The sequence below is a fragment of the Mus caroli genome, unplaced genomic scaffold, assembly GCF_978045245.1.
Source record: "Mus caroli unplaced genomic scaffold, Mus_caroli_1 scaffold_1, whole genome shotgun sequence".
NCBI lineage: Eukaryota > Metazoa > Chordata > Mammalia > Rodentia > Muridae > Mus > Mus caroli.
Window position 1 is genome coordinate 149,861,733 of NW_028227256.1, and position 16,370 is coordinate 149,878,102.

Consider the following 16,370-nt stretch of genomic DNA (forward strand, 5'->3'; position numbering starts at 1 on the left):
GATGGGGATTGCATTGAATCTGTAGATTGCTTTTGGCAAGATAGCCATTTTTACAATGTTGATCCTGCCAATCCATGAGCATGGGAGATCTTTCCATCTTCTGAGATCTTCTATAATTTCTTTCTTCAGAGACTTGAAGTTTTTATTATACAGATCTTTCACTTCCTTAGTTAGAGTCATGCCAAGATATTTTATATTATTTGTGACTATTGAGAAGGGTGTTGTTTCCCTAATTTCTTTCTCAGCCTGTTTATTCTTTATGTAGAGAAAGGCCATTGATTTGAGTTAATTTTATATCCAGCTACTTCACCGAAGCTGTTTTTCAGGTTTAGGAGTTCTCTGGTGGAATTTTTAGGGTCACTTATATATACTATCATATCATCTGCAAAAGGTGATATTTTGACTTCATCTTTTCCAATTTGTATCCCTTTGATCTCCTTTTGTTGTCGAATCGCTCTGGCTAGGACTTCAAGTACAATGTTGAATAGGTATGGAGAAAGTGGACAGCCTTGTCTAGTCCCTGATTTTAGAGGGATTGCTTCAAGCTTCTCACCATTTACTTTGATGTTGGCTACTGGTTTGCTGTAGATTGCTTTTATCATGTTTAGGTATGGGCCTTGTATTCCTGATCTTTCCAAGACTTTTATCATGAATGGGTGTTGGATCTTGTCAAATGCTTTTTCCGCATCTAACGAGATGACCATGTGGTTTTTGTCTTTGAGTTTGTTTATATACTGGATTACGTTGATGGATTTCTGTATATTGAACCATCCCTGCATCCCTGGGATGAAACCTACTTGGTCAGGATGGATGATTGTTTTGATGTGTTCTTGGATTCGGTTAGCAAGAACTTTATTGAGGATTTTTGCATCAATATTCATAAGGGATATTGGTCTGAAGTTTTCTATCTTTGTTGGGTCTTTTTGTGGTTTAGGTATCAGAGTAATTGTGGCTTCATAGAATGAGTTGGGTAGAGTACCTTCTGTTTCTATTTTGTGGAATAGTTTGTGAAGAACTGGGATTAGATCTTCTTTGAAGCTCTGATAGAACTCTGCACTAAACCCATCTGGTCCTGGGCTTTTTTTAGTTGGGAGACTATTAATGACTGCTTCTATTTCTTTGGGGGATATAGGGCTGTTTAGATCATTAACCTGATCTTGATTCAACTTTGGTACCTGGTATCTATCTAGGAACTTCTCCATTTCATCCAGGTTCTCCAGTTTTGTTGAGTATAGCCTTTGGTAGAAGGATCTGATGGTGTTTTGGATGTCTTCAGGATCTGTTGTTATGTCTCCTTTTTCAATTCTGATTTTGTTAATTAGGATGCTTTCCCTGTGCCCTCTAGTGAGTCTGGCTAAGGGTTTATCTATCTTGTTGATTTTCTCAAAGAACCAGCTCCTTGATTGGTTGATTCTTTGAATAGTTCTTCTTGTTTCAACTTGGTTGATTTCGCCCCTGAGTTTGATTATTTCCTGCCGTCTACTCCTCTTGGGTGAATTTGCTTCCTTTTGTTCTAGTGCTTTTAGGTATATTGTCAAGCTGCTAATGTGTGCTCTCTCTAGTTTCCTTTTGGAGGCACTCAGAGCTATGAGTTTTCCTCTTAGAAATGCTTTCATTGCGTCCCATAAGTTTGGGTATGTTGTGGCTTCATTTTCATTGAACTCTAAAAAGTCCTTAATTTCTTTCTTTATTCCTTCCTTGACCAAGGTATCATTGAGAAGAGTGTTGTTCAGTTTCTACGTGAAGGTTGGATTTCTATTATTTATTTTGTTATTGAAGATCAGCCTTAGTCCATGGTGATCTGATAGGATGCATGGGACAATTTCAATATTTTTGTATCTGTTGAGTCCTGTTTTGTGACCAATTATGTGGTCAATTTTGGAGAAGGTACCATGAGGTGCTGAGAAGAAGGTATATCCTTTTGTTTTAGGATAGAATGTTCTGTAGATATCTGCCAGATCCATTTGATTCATAATTTCTCTTAGTTTCTCTGTGTCCCTGTTTAGTTTCTGTTTCCATGATCTGTCCATTGGTGAAAGTGGTGTGTTGAAGTCTCCCACTATTATTGTATGAGGTGCAATGTGTGCTTTGAGCTTTACTAAAGTTTCTTTAATGAATGTGGCTGCCTTTGTATTTGGAGCATAGATATTCAGGATTGATAGTTCCTCTTGGAGGATTTTACCTTTGATGAGTATGAAGTGTCCCTCCCTGTCTTTTTTAATGACTTTGGGTTGGAAGTCAATCTTATCAGATATTAGAATGGCTACTCCAGCTTGTTTCTTCATACCATTTGCTTGGAAAATTGTTTTCCAGCCTTTCATTCTGAGGTAGTGTCTATCTTTTTCTCTGAGATGAGTTTCCTGTAAGCAGCAAAATGTTGGGTCTTGTTTGTGTAGTCAGTTTGTTAGTCTATGTCTTTTTATCGGGGAGTTGAGTCCATTGATATTAAGAGATATTAAGGAAAAGTAATTGTTGTTTCCTGTTATTTTTGTTGTTAAAGTTGGCATTCTGTTCTTGTGGCTGTCTTCTTTTAGGTTTGTTGAGGGATTACCTTCTTGTTGTTTCTAGGGCATGGTTCCTGTCCTTTTATTGGTTTTTTTCTGTTATTATCCTTTGAAGGGCTGGATTCGTGGAGAGATAATGTGTGAATTTGGTTTTGTCGTGGAATACTTTGGTTTCTCCATCTATGTTAATTGAGAGTTTGGCTGGGTATAGTAGCCTGGGCTGGAATTTGTGTTCTTTTAGTGTCTGTATAACATCCGTCCAGGATCTTCTGGCTTTCATAGACTCAGGTGAAAAATCTGGTGTAATTCTGATAGGCTTGCCTTTATATGTTACTTGGCCTTTTTCTCTTACTGCTTTTAGCATTCTATCTTTATTTAGAGCATTTGTTGTTCTGATTATTATGTGTCAGGAGGTATTTCTTTTCTGGTCCAGTCTATTTGGAGTTCTGTAGGCTTCTTGTATGTTCATGGGCATCTCTTTCTTTAGATTTGGGAAGTTTTCTTCTATAATTTTGTTGAAGATGTTTGCTGGTCCTTTGAGTTGAAAATCTTCATTCTCATCCACTCCTATTATCCGTAGGTTTGGTCTTCTCATTGTGTCCTGTATTTCTTGGATGTTTTGAGTTAGGATCTTTTTGCGTTTTACATTTTCCTTGATTGTTGTGCCGATGTTCTCTATGGAATCTTTTGCACCTGAGATTCTCTCTTCCATCTCTTGTATTCTGTTGCTGATGCTGGTATCTATGGTTCCAGATTTCTTTCCTAGGGTTTCTATCTCCAGTGTTGCCTCATTTTGGGTTTTCTTTATTGTGTCTACTTCCCTTTTTAGGTCTAGTATGGTTTTGTTCATTTCCATCATCTGTTTGGATGTGTTTTCCTGTTTTTCTGTAAGGACTTCTACCTGTTTGATTATGTTATCCTGTTTTTCTTTAAGGATTTGTAACTCTTTAGCAGTGTTCTCCTGCAATTCTTTAAGGGATTTTTGTGCTTCCTCTTTAATGTCTTCTACCTGTTTACCAGTGTTTCTTTGTATTTCTTTAAGTGTGTTATTAAAGTCCTTCTTGAAGTCCTCTACCATCATCATGAGATATGCTTTTAGATCCGTGTCTAGCTTTTCCGGTGTGTTGGGGTGCCCTGGACTGGGCGAAGTGGGAGTGCTGGGTTCTGATGATGGTGAGTGGTCTTGGTTTCTGTTAGTAAGATTATTACGTTTACCTTTCGCCATCTGGTAATCTCTGGGGTTAGTTGTTGTCGTTGTCACTGTTTAAAGATTGGAGCAGAAGCTGTGTTCCACTCACCAGAAGTCTCAAAATCCTGTGGCGGGGGTCGTGGGTAGCTGGCGGGTGTCAGCCGACCCTGCGCTCTAGCTACCTCGGTGCTGTTCAGGCCGGAAGAGGCCTGTGGCCCTACTCAGGCCGGTTTTCTGTTTCCCTAATTAATGCAGTCTCAGGTCCCGCGTGATTGGACTGGAGCAGAAGCTGTGTTCCACTCACCAGCAGTCTCAAAATCCTGTGGCGGGGGTCGTGGGTAGCTGGCGGGTGTCAGCCGACCCTGGGCTCTAGCTACCCCTGTGCTGGTCCGGCCGGAAGAGCAAGATTTTTTATGATTAAAAAAAAGAGGTAAACTACTTATGAAAGTCTGCAGTGAACAGAATATGGTGAACTGGCAGACCATGTGTATGTGCTACCTACCAGCACTAGAGAAACTGCAGCAGGAACAATCTGAGTTTATAGCCAGATGGAGAAGCGGCACAAAGCAATGATAAATTGACAAATCTGTAGATATAGAGAAGCATATATACATGCTTAAATAGTAGCTGGCTTAGTAAATATGAGAAGTTATCAAAATCAATTTATACTCCCCTAAACATTCTATCTCTGTTCTTGCTTACCAAAAGGGGGAGTAGGGAGAATGCTTGTCATGTGATCGGAGGAGCTAGAAAGTTGCAAATCTGCAGGGCAGGCTGGCAGGCTGGGAGCAAACCGAGGACAGAGTTGATATTATAGCCTTGAATTCAAAGGCAGTCTGGGAGCGCAACTTCTTCCTTGTTCTGGAACTTCCCATCCTCTCCCCTTGAGGTCTTTAGTAGATTGGATGAGGCTTAGCCACATAACAAAGTGAAATGTGTTTAGCTTTAAACTTTCTGAATTGGATGTTAATTATATTTAAAAGAAAAATAACTCACAGCAGTCTCTATATTGTTTGGACTAAATAATAGGGCACCCCCTGCCTACTCTTGCTGACACCTAAAATTAATCATGGGAAAAGGAGTTCTAAACAAAATAGAGACACAGAGTAGCCTAAAGCTCAGTCTACTGCGAATCCCTGGGAGAAGAGCCAAACATGTGACAAGAAGGGACACAAGTGGGTGTCATGTTAGTGGCCATTATCTGTTTTCTTTAGGCAGGTGCTGAGCACACATTTAATTAATAGTGTTGACATTAATGTGGGTTTTTGGATTATATTAGCTTATAATATAGTTTGTGTTTATAAGTACTTTAGGAACACAAAGGGATGATCTCTCTAAATAAAGAGGTGTAGATACACATCTTAAATAATAGCTGGCTATGAAAACACATCTGAACTAAGTCACAGTCCTGCAAACATCTCATCGCTAGCTATATGGTCAACATCCGTGTCTTATTAGAGTTTCATTGCCATGGAGAGACACCATGATGACGCCAACTCTTATAAAGGACAACATTTAATCAGGGCTGGCTTGCAGGTTCAGAGGTTTAGTCCATTATCATCTGAAGTGAAGAGTTAAGGGTTCTATGGAAAGTCAGTTGTGTTGGACAGTGTTGTGGCAAAGACATGAAGAAGTGTTTTTCTGAAGTGGACACAGGTGCAAAGCTAAGGCCTACTCTAGAAGAAACATTTTGCTGAAGCAAACACATATGAAAGGATGTTCTGCTAAAGCAAACACATGAAAGGACACAAGATGAAGGAGTCTTTGCTAATGTCACACATGTATTGGTGAGTCTTACACTGTCTAGTTGAGCTCCTTTTGTCAGGACTCCGTAGAGAGAAATGCACCAAAAACTTCTGGTGGTGTGTTGTGGCTTCTTGGCGCTTCCTCAGACTAAGGCTGATTTGCAGAGTGATGTCAGCTGACACAGACACACATGCTGAGGCAAGACATATGGAGGACCTGTGATGTTTGAAGGGTATAAATAGGACTTAATGGACAGTGTCAGAGGCTGAGCTAGACTTTCTTATAGAGCTAGCTGTGCAAGGCCTGTAGGTCTCCCATCTTCACTGATCTTGGTTTCACTGAGAGAGGCACAGCAGAGAACTTCTCCTAGCATTCCTGGTGGTCCCTCCTGCTGACCTGAGCTGAGGCTGAGGCCCTATTGTTCCTACTAGTTCATGCCACCATTACTGATTGGGGTCTGCTATCCTGACACTACTGAACTAGACTGCTCATGTATCCATGAAGTGTGTGTAAGTGGATCAAGCTGCCACCGCTGACCTGTGAACTGAGCTGCCACTTTCCTGACAACACAGATGGGCATTGCTCCAAAGACTCTTTCTAAACAGGTCCGATTCCTCTGTATCCTTTCTTTCCCACTACCTCTTATAGGTGATGTGCTAGAAGGGAAGTTAACACATTTAAGAATCATCATTAAAAAGAAGCATTGAAAAAAATTAAAGTTGCAACCGTCATGGTGGGAAGGAAGCATGATGGCCTGCAGTCAGGCATGTTGTTGGAAGAGCCAAGAGTTTTGTATTATCTTGATCCAAAAACAGCAGAAGGAGGTTGTATATCACACTGGGTGTAGCTTGAGCATATATGATTCAGAAGCTGCCTCCACAGTGACACACTTCCTTCAGCAAAGCCATGCTAATAGTCCCACTCCTATGGTTAAGCATTCAAACACATGAATATGTGGGGGCCATACCTATTCAAACCACCACAATCTACTTCCAATGTGAGAATCCAACCTCTCTAAAGAAAACTAACTATACATACACACTAAATACATGAAAATCGAAAATATGATATTAAGATTATTCCAGGGACTGGAGAGATGGCTTTGTAAGTAAAATGCCTGCTGTCCAAGCGTGAAGACCTGAGTCTGGGTCCATTCAAAAGCCGGCAGAGCATGGCATATCTGTAATGCCAGTGATGGGGGACTGGAAGTCTTGCTGGAAAGCCACTAGAGTGAATGGTAGTGATTTGTATAGTAAAGCCTTTATGTCTGGCTTTAAATGAAATGTATAGTGAAGTCTTTGTGTCTGGTGTTAAGTGAAGTGTCTCAGCAAAGCCTTTGCCATGTGTGGGTCAATTAGTTGAGTTTGGAAAATTGTTTTGAGATTTATTGAACCTTGAAGAACTGTTGCCTTTCTAGAGAATCTGTACTTGGTGCTATGTGAGAACCTGCAGCTGCACTGGCCTTGGTCCCAAGAGAGTCCTCGCAAGCTTGGAGTTCTTACTTTTGATTATGGCTAGCCATGGTCAAAAGGGGCTGAGATTTATATGGGTTGTCTGCTCTCAAGGGCAGCAAGAGCAAGATAACTTTGGTAATTGGAGCCTTTCCCAGCCCCAATTAACGTTGTATAATATTTGAATTAAGTAACTGGAGTGAGCTAGCTGGGTGTCAGTCTTTTCCAAGAAGGTTGAACCTTCTGCTCCTTCAGAAAACAAAGGCTTAGCATCTTGATGAGCTTCTTGCTCTACTGCGGCGCCAACAACTAACATCGATCAATAGTGGACTCCATGTTCTGTAGATAGCAACTGAAAGAGACAGCTGCTGTCAATCTCTGGCCTCCACAGTCATTGAAAAAGAAAAAAAGAGCTCAGATAAGCTGTTAAGGTAATAGAGGGAAATAAGAAGGTAATATGGCTATGGCTTCTTAGTTTTAACTCACTTGGTTTGTAGTATGATTAACAAATGATAAATGTTAAACCAAGCTGGTAAGGGGTAAGGGGATCTTGGTTTTAGCAGTAGAGTAGACATGGCTTGGGAGAGAAAAGAAAGAAGAGATAACACCTCTGAGAAACCCTTCTAAAAGGTAACCCATCCCTACCACCCCTGTAGAAATAACCTTGCCTTCCTCAGTTGTTGCTGGAACATAACTTCTGCCTCAGTGCTTCTAACAGATGTTTCACTCAGCATCTTCTGCAAGTGGGTGAGTCTCTGAGAGTGAGGATAGTTCCTGAAGAGGATGGAGGGGGAGGAAGCAGATTTTAACCCATTGCCTATCAAAGTATAAACACTACAGAAAAGGGTTAGGGCAAGAGACCCAGATTCAAAGAGTAAAATTGCCCTGCAGACTACATGGACCAGGTAAAAGGAAAAGAATATGGAAGTAACTAAAATGAAAGTTGGTACCAGGAGTAGGGTATTGCTTTGATAGGCCTGACCATGCTGTTTATTGGAGGAATATGGAAGACTTTGGAGCTTTAGATTGGAAAATCAATTGAACACTTTAAACAGGGCTTCCTGGGCCATCCCAGTGGAGTGTGACAGATGCTGAGAGAAACGTAAATTATGATGACCTGGCTCAAGATATTTCAGAGGGAAAAAAATATTAGTATGTGACCTAGAGACCATTCTTGTGATACTTTGGCAAAGAAAGTGGATGATTTTTGCCCTTGTCCAAAAAAATCTGCCTGAGATCAAATTGAAGTGTTTGGATTGATGGCATTGACAGAGATTTCAAGACACCTTAGTATTGACTGTGTTGTGTGGTTATTAGTGGTAAATTTTATGCAAATCTATAATGAAAAGGGGCAATCTGAGAAAGGAAAATATAAAATGTAAAGTCTGAAGCGCAAAGGGCATCAGGAAATGAAGTCCCAGTGCTCAAGGAGATAAATCTAAAGAAAAGCTTGATTCTTCATGGAATAAAGGGAGCCGTGACCTCAGGGCGAGACCCCACCCAGCTAAGCTTCCAACTTGTGAAAATGAATTGAAGAAAAGCTTAAGCAGTGAAGGAAGCCACCAAGAAGAGAAAGCTAATATAATTGTAATTTTACAAGGAGGCCAAGTTCCAGCCCCATCAAGCAGCATAACCTGGCAACGTTGGTCATATCAGTTTTTTGGGGTTTAGAGCCAAGAATAGAAGAAAGGGTTTGTGGAATCTTCCTCAGTGGCTGAGGAGAGCTGCTGAGGCGCCAGGGGTGTGTCAGGGATGTCCCTGCATGGAGGCCCAGAGAGTGTGTGAATCTGTGATTGGGACCCAAAGATGCTGGAGATGCAGAGTTGTGAGATGGCTGCCAGGGAGGCTGCAGACTGGGAGAGAAACCAGGCCAAGAGAGAGAAGAAGGTCACAGTCAACAAAGCTATAAGAATTTGGAGATCTAAAGAGTGCTTTGATATCAGACATGGAGAGGCAGAATTTGGAGTTTGTTCTGCTGGTTTTAGGTCTTGTTCTGGTCCACTATTTCTTCATTATGTTCTCTCTCTCTCTCTGTGTGTGTGTGTGTGTGTGTGTGTGTGTGTGTGTGTGTGTATGTGTGTGTGTATTTCTGTATGTTGGAAGTATGTGATCTGCTTTTTTATTTTTATTTTGCATGGTGCTACAAGTAAGAGAGTGCCTCGAATCTCAGAAAAGATTTCAAACTTTGCACTTTTAAATGTTTTTGAGATTGTAAAAGACTGTGGGGGCTTCTGAGGTTGGACTAAATGCATATTGCATTATGATGAGGCATCAAGTCTATGGGAGACAGGGAGTGGAATTCAGTTGTTTAAATAAGAATGGTCCTCATAGCCGGGCGTGGTGGCGCATGCCTTTAATCCCAGCACTCGGGAGGCAGAGGCAGGCGGATTTCTGAGTTCGAGGCCAGCCTGGTCTACAAAGTGAGTGCCAGGACAGCCAGGGCTACACAGAGAAACCCTGTCTCGAAAAACCAAAAAAAAAAAAAAAAAAAAAAAAAAAAAGAATGGTCCTCATAGACCAATATATTTAAATACTTAGTCACCAGGAAATGGAACTGTTTAAAAGGACAGAAGGACTGGGAGGTGTGGCTTTGTTGGAGGAAGTGTGTCCCTGGGTATGGCCCGGGTTCTCTTTCGCTGCCTGTGGATTAGGGTAGAGCTCTCAGTTGCTTCTCTCAGTTGCATCATCTGGTGCCTGCTACGATGCTCCCACTGTGATGATAAATAACAATTAAACCTCTGAAACTGTAAGCAAGGCCCCTGTAAATAATTAAATGTTTTCTTCTGTAAGTATTGTGTTGGTTGTAGTGTCTCTGTACAGCAACTAAGAGAGGAAGGAACTTGCAAACAAGCAGAACTTGAAGAAGTCAAGGAGTGGAGCTTACATGACAGAGGCCTGGAAAGCTGACAACAAAAACAAAAAAAGATCTCAATACTTTTGTAAATACCAAAGTCTCTGTGGACTTTGCCAGAATATTTCCAGGGGAAAGAACTGAACGAAGTCACTTTTTGCTATGGCAGGAGCAAAGGGAGATTAAGAAAGAGAGAAAGGCAGTATTGACTCCTCTTTCATGGAGCTTGACCAACAGAGTGCCACTAGGAGACAAAGGTTGTTAATTTTGTTTCAGAAGCAGGACTTTACATAGCCCAGGTTACATGACATTGTGACATGTAAGCTAAGGTTACCTTGAACCCCTGATTCCTGTCTCTACCTCCTTAGTGTTGGAATGGGGAGCCTGGCCACAATGTCTACTGATGCTTATAAAAAGTGTTTGTTTGTTTGTTTGTTTGTTTGTTTGTTTGTTTGTTTGAAGGACGTGAGAATGGTCTAAGTTTTAGGACGAGAGAAGAGAGTTGCTACAAATGGACCAGTTGAAGGTTTGGAGAGCAGAGAAGAGCAAGTTGAGGCCTTCCAACAGTTATGGAGAAGGAACAACACAGTAAAAGACAGTGTGTCAGAGCTGGGGCTGGTTGGCTTGGCAGTGACGGTCATGAACTTGCAGGGCCCCTAGTTCAGGGCAAAGGCTGTGGATTTCATGCCACAGTTTACTCTGGTCCCTGTGTTATCTTCAAAGTAAATAACCTCTAGCTGGTATTACAGCTGCTTAAACATTTTGCCAAATGATCGTGTTTTGTGTTCTACCTTGGCCCTGTCTTCTGGCCTTCATTCTCTCTCTTCTCTTTGACTTGTGCTGATCTCCCCACTCTTTGTCAGTTTGGGTGATTAAGGGTGGGGAGGGACATGTGAATCTTTTCCTTTTCATCTCCTCACTTAGGAAGGTGCTCCTTGGACTGGAGAAATAGAGTTCTTACTGCAACCTTTCTTGGGAAGAAAAAAGAAAGAAGAGAGAGGGGGGGGGGAGAGGAAGGAAGGAAGGAAGGAAGGAAGGAAGGAAGGAAGGAAGGAAGGAAAGAAGAGGAGGGGAGGGGAGGGGAAAGGGGAGGGGAGAGGGGAGGGGAGGGGAGGGGAGGGGAGGGGAGGGGAGGGGAGGGGAGGGGAGAAGAGAAGAGAAGAGAAGAGAAGAGAAGAGAAGAGAAGAGAAGAGAAGAGAAGAGAAGAGAAGAGAAGAAGAAGAAGAAGGCTCCAGAAGAGTGATCCATTCGGAGCTATTATTTTCAGGGTTCTGATTTGAGGTCTAAAATTCTCCAAGTATTCAATTTTTCAGAAGCTGTATGTCTATGGAAATACAAGCATTCTGCCTCTGTAGACGCTATAACATTGTTTCTCACAGTCCTGGGTGGTTGAGGAGACCTCCAGTTTTAGAACTCTAATCTGTCAATAGGTGCATTATAAAGCCCTGGATACATCGCGTCACTGTGAAGAACTTCAGACTGCGGTTTGCAAAAGCAGAATAAATTTTCTTGGGGTTGTACCGTTATGTACACACACACACACACACACACACACACACACACACACTCCCATTGGCAGACAGGGCCACACCTCACAGCTCTGGAGGAAGCCGCAGACCTCAGCTGTACAAGCGCAGCCTGGACTAGGGGAACTTTCCCTGGAACTCGGGAAGATCAGCCTCCCGGAGTCGACCTGTCTGCAGGGCGGAGCGCGGGGCAAGCGCGGGTGGCAGGGAGTCGGTGCACAGGGGACTCAGGTCAAGGCTGGACGGCGGCGGGTCCTGCGAGCCTCAGAAATCAGTGCCGGTGCACGCTCCCGCCGTCCCGGGGCAGCCGCATCCCCGGCGCCGCTGGCAGCATCGCCGCCTCCCGCCGGCTACGGAACATGGCTGCGCGCCTCGCCACCGTCGCCTGCGCGCTGTTGCTGCTGTCCTCCGCCCTGCTCCGCCGCGGCTGCCGGGCGCGCTTCACCGCCGAGCCCGACGCGGATGAGGACGGAGAGGAAACAGTGGCGTTTCCCGAGTCGCCCCCGCAGAAACCCACGGTGTTCGTGGTCGTCCTCGCCCGCAACGCTGCGCATACGCTACCTCACTTCCTCGGCTGCCTGGAACGGCTGGACTACCCCAAGAGCAGGATGGCTATCTGGTGAGCGGGTAGGGGTCCTGGGCCACCGCGGAGGATGAGGGCAGCTTGCTGCGCACACTCCCTTGCTGCCCGCGTGGGTCCTGGGCTGAGAGAGTGGTGGGGCCGGGAGGGAGATGAGAAAACCTATGGACGAGAATCTGGAGACCTTGACTTTCCTCATCCCCCTCCTCTTCCTGGTTTCTACTGGGAGAGAGTGTCTTCTCCAGATGTGATACACAGAACTTAATTAACTAAAGCAGGAAAGGGGTCCGCAGAGACTTGGGAGATGGAGAGTGAGTCACCCGGACTTGCAGGTGCTAGGAGTCTGCTTCTCTGGATAACTTGGCTTCCGGTCCTCCCCTGGGTTATCTGAACTCAGGGATGGAGATTTTGAAGCTTTGTTTGGAGTCTTTCCAATCACACCACACTGTGGGCTGGTCTTTTCTTGGGAGCTCCAGAAGGTCCCTGCCTGTTCAGCCTCCTGGGACAAGTTCCCACTGCAGATGCAAACTGCACTGAGGTGCCCTAAGGTCTATGCGGGGCCATTGGAGCCACCATTGGGAGGATAAACAGTCAAGTTTTGTCTTCAGGCTAAAGAAGTCTATGCTTGGTCCCTTTGTGTTTGCTGTGGATCAGGACAGAGAATCAATGGAAGTCTGTCCCTTCCTCCCGTAGACCTCAGTCCAGTTCCACACCTTTAAAATCCAAGCATTAGTGGTGGAGTCGGGCAGGCAAGCTCTAGATGGTCTGCAGAGAAAGTAAAATCTGGCCAGGGAAGACAAGCTGTCCGATTGTTAGGCAATCCTCCCTTAGTCCTGAGATTAAAAGCTAGAGCCATCCTGGAATGTTTTTTGAAAGGAGCTATCCCCAGACAAATCATATCCTAAAGCAGAGGTGGGGAGAGAGGAGGCAGGGAGCTAATTGGCAGCCTAACAGTACCTGGTAGCAGAGGTACTGAGGCGCGAAAGCAAACAAGAGGCACAGTACAGCTCTGTGGGCTCATTGCTTCCCTATACACCCTGCCATACGTGACTGCACCCACGGAGAAGAGCATGTTATGTGCAAAGAAAGTGGGAACGTTGGTAAGCCAGATTTGCACTGTGTGTGTGTGTGTGTGTGTGTGTGTGTGTGTGTGTGTGTGTGTGTGTGTTTTAACCATTTCCATGCCAGAAGCATTTCAAATCTCAAGTTTCGTCCTGCTTTCTTTGCAAAAGAAATCGTCTACATATGGTTTTGGTTTTTATATGCTATTTAAGTTCTCAAAACCTTACAGTATTTACCATGAGGAGTTAGGAGAAGGAAAAGCGAGTACTGAGACTCACTTAAAGCCACAGAATTAATAAATGGTGTATCGACAAAAGCAACTCAAGGAAAGGAAGTTCGAGGGTGTAGTTCACCATGGTGAGAAAGGCTTGGTTGCAGAAGTGCGAGATCGCTGGTGCCATTGAAACCACAGGCAGACTGCAGAGAGATAGATGGTGATCCACTTGCTGTCTCTGGTTTAGCCCAGGACCCCTAGCCATGGAACAGTGCTACCTACAGTCTGGGTAGGTCTCACTTCTCTGCTGGGAGCAACTTCATAGCCACACCCAGAAGTGTCTTTCCATGGTGATTTAAAACCCAATGTAATCCAGCTAACAATGAAGATAGGATTACCACAAAAGATAAAACTAAAATCTTCTCAGGAGTTTGTCTACAGACTGCTTGCTCTTCAAAGGGAGGAAGGTTAGGAACAAAATATAAGCAAAATTTGCAGACATCTATAAATTATAAATTAGAATATCCGAGAATAGCTTATGTGATTGGGACCACATGTTACGGAATCCATAGACATCGACATCTCATAAATATAAGAGAGCTGGAGTAAATGACTGTAAAAATTCTTTTTTTGTTGTTTTTTGTTTGTTTGTTTGTTTTGTTTTTTTGTTTTTCGAGACAGAGTTTCTCTGTATAGCCCTGGCTGTCCTGGAACTCACTTTGTAGACCAGGCTGGCCTTGGACTCAGAAATCTGCCTGCCTCTGCCTCCCGAGTGCTGGGATTAAAGGCATGCGCCACCATGCCCGGCAACTGTAAAAATTCTTACTAGCTTAAATTCTATATAGATTTTGTGATATAACTGAAGTCAACAAGCAAGTGATGTTTTATCCTAAATTCCATGGGTGTTCTTGATCACATGAACCTTCATGTTCTGCTTAGATGAGTGCCATTCTAATTCTGCATAGACCGTCGTGGCCTCTTTCCCCTTATCTTCACTTACAGTCCATGTCACTGCACTTATCCTTTATGGCCAGCATGAGAAGGCTGAGGAAGATTCCCAACACTTGGTGAGGATAGGGACAATCTTTGCATTAGTCTCTGGGCACACTTGGTTCTCTTAGAAACCCTGTATAATACCTTAAATATCAACAGAAATGCCAGTTCTTAGGAGGGCCAGAGATATGGCTCAGTGGTTAAGAGCATTTACTGCTCTTGCAAAGGACTAGACTGCAGTTCATTTCCCAGGACCATGTCAGACAGCCACCCGAATCTCCCGGTCCAGGGTATCCAGCGCCCCATTCGGTCCTCTGCAGACACACACCCACCTGTGGCCACAAATACACAGAGATATAGAAAAATGAATAAATCTATTTTAAAAGTCAATTTTAGAGTAGTCTCTAGAAGAGAATTTGTCTGGGAGAGTTCTAGGTGATGACGTAGACAGCGATGCAGTGGAATGTGAGGTCGTAACGATCTTCTACTAGTTGCTTCCTTCTTCTTTCTTCAACCCAAGATCCACTCAGCATCGGAGATGCCAAACAGGATGTCTACTCTGTAACTTTAAAAAGTGGCTGTGAGCTACCAAGAGCATCCAAGCAAGCATTGCGGGGTACAGTCTGGGATGCTAGCTTTCACCAAATGGTATTTCAGTAACTTGGTGCAGACTCTTCCTTCTCCTTCACCCTCTGTGAGGTCTGGAAGAACATGGGATAGGATTTTTTTCCTAGATCACTGAAGATCAAAACATTTCTCCCTAGCTGACAGCATCATGGAGACTGGCCCATGGGTCACATGCAGACATCCTTGCCGTGTGATTCTCTTATGGGACATTCTAGATCTGATCTGTACTACACACACACACACACACACACACACACACACACACACACACACACACACAGGTGAGAAGCAAACCAACTCTGCTCTTGGAAAATGCATTTGGGGTTGGAGAGGTTGATTGAGCACAGGAAAAGTTTTGTTTCATACTACTTCATAGCAGCAAAGGGCGGGGGGAGGAGGGGGGATTCCGTTCTCATGTCTGATCTCAAACTCAACACAATCGTTGTTTTTCTTCAAGTATCACAATCTGGGATATGAAACAAGGCAGGAACTTCATCCCGTATGCTCTAAAACTCGTGGTACTGTGCTGAGGTACAGGAACTGTGAGGCCTGTGCCATGAGGCAGTGTGCTTTGATGGCTTCTCTTTAATTCACTGCTGCCCAGAACAAGCAGCCACAGCCATAGAGGGAAGTCCGACCTCCGTCCACTTTCCAAAGCTGTGGTTTGGCTAAGTAAGGCCCATGTACCAGTAGCGAGAACTGGAAAAGGGTACATTTGGCCCAAAAGAAGAAATAACTCAATCCGAAAAAAGACCTTAAGTTTATCATTTGGCTGGCCCATGGTGCTTGTGGGGAGAGTCACACAGCAGTAGCTGCTATGTGAGTGTGGACCAATCCAGGTACTTCATCTGGCAGAGGGGTGCAAAGTATTTACTCAATTGAGGACCACTTTTTATGGTGTTAAATAAATGGATAAGATGTGTGGGCACAAGTATGCAGCAATGGGCTTCTGCTTGTTCTGAGGAACTAGTGCGGATATTTCGCTCCCTACTTTCTCTCTGCCTTGTTTGGGGATTAGCAGGAATTTACTTCCACATTTGAATGGCCAAGCAGCAGGATTCTGGCAGAAGCTCAACTAGATACACTGATGTAAGTGTGTTTGTAAACTGTCCTAAGCGGCTATTAGTGATAGCGTTCGTTCGGCACCTGGGATGGAATGATGTCGTGGTTTGCCAGGAGCATGGCTCGCACTGTTATCCCTTCAAAGACAAGCTTTAGCAGCTTTACAGTGAAGCGGATGCTTCCTTAGTGGCCTTCTTGATACTATTTTCTTTTCTTTTCTTTTTTTTTTCTTAGTTTTCTACCAACATGGTTCATCGGAATGGGGTTAAGGATTTTACAGATTAGAATCAAGTGAACTGAGGTTAAAGTTTTCTGGGTCACCATGGGCATCTGTGGTGAGATGGACCTTCCTCATTTAAAAGTAACTGACATTAGGCCTTTCTCAAATAGTTAATGTACTGATAAGTGAGGTGTATGCGCCAAGCCTTTTGCTTAAATGCTGCTAAATAAATGGGAATAGCTATCCTATTAAACTTGGTTTTTCTTCCTTAACTTTGTATTTAAAAAATGAAATTTTGTTTTTTAGGGTTTTTAATGATTTTTTTCATTTATTAGTGTGTGCGT

At 43.6% G+C, this 16,370-nt stretch overlaps 1 protein-coding gene across 1 annotated transcript in view; it reads left to right on the forward strand.

Annotated features, from left to right (window-relative positions):
• The first annotated feature begins 11,342 nt into the window (after positions 1 to 11,342).
• Positions 11,343 to 16,370, forward strand: part of Colgalt2 (collagen beta(1-O)galactosyltransferase 2) — a 113,519-nt gene continuing 108,491 nt past the window's right edge. The window contains exon 1 of the mRNA XM_021167369.2: positions 11,343 to 11,887. Within this exon, the coding sequence (XP_021023028.1) occupies positions 11,628 to 11,887 (260 nt within the window). The 5' untranslated portion in view covers positions 11,343 to 11,627. The remainder of the gene's footprint in view (positions 11,888 to 16,370) is intronic.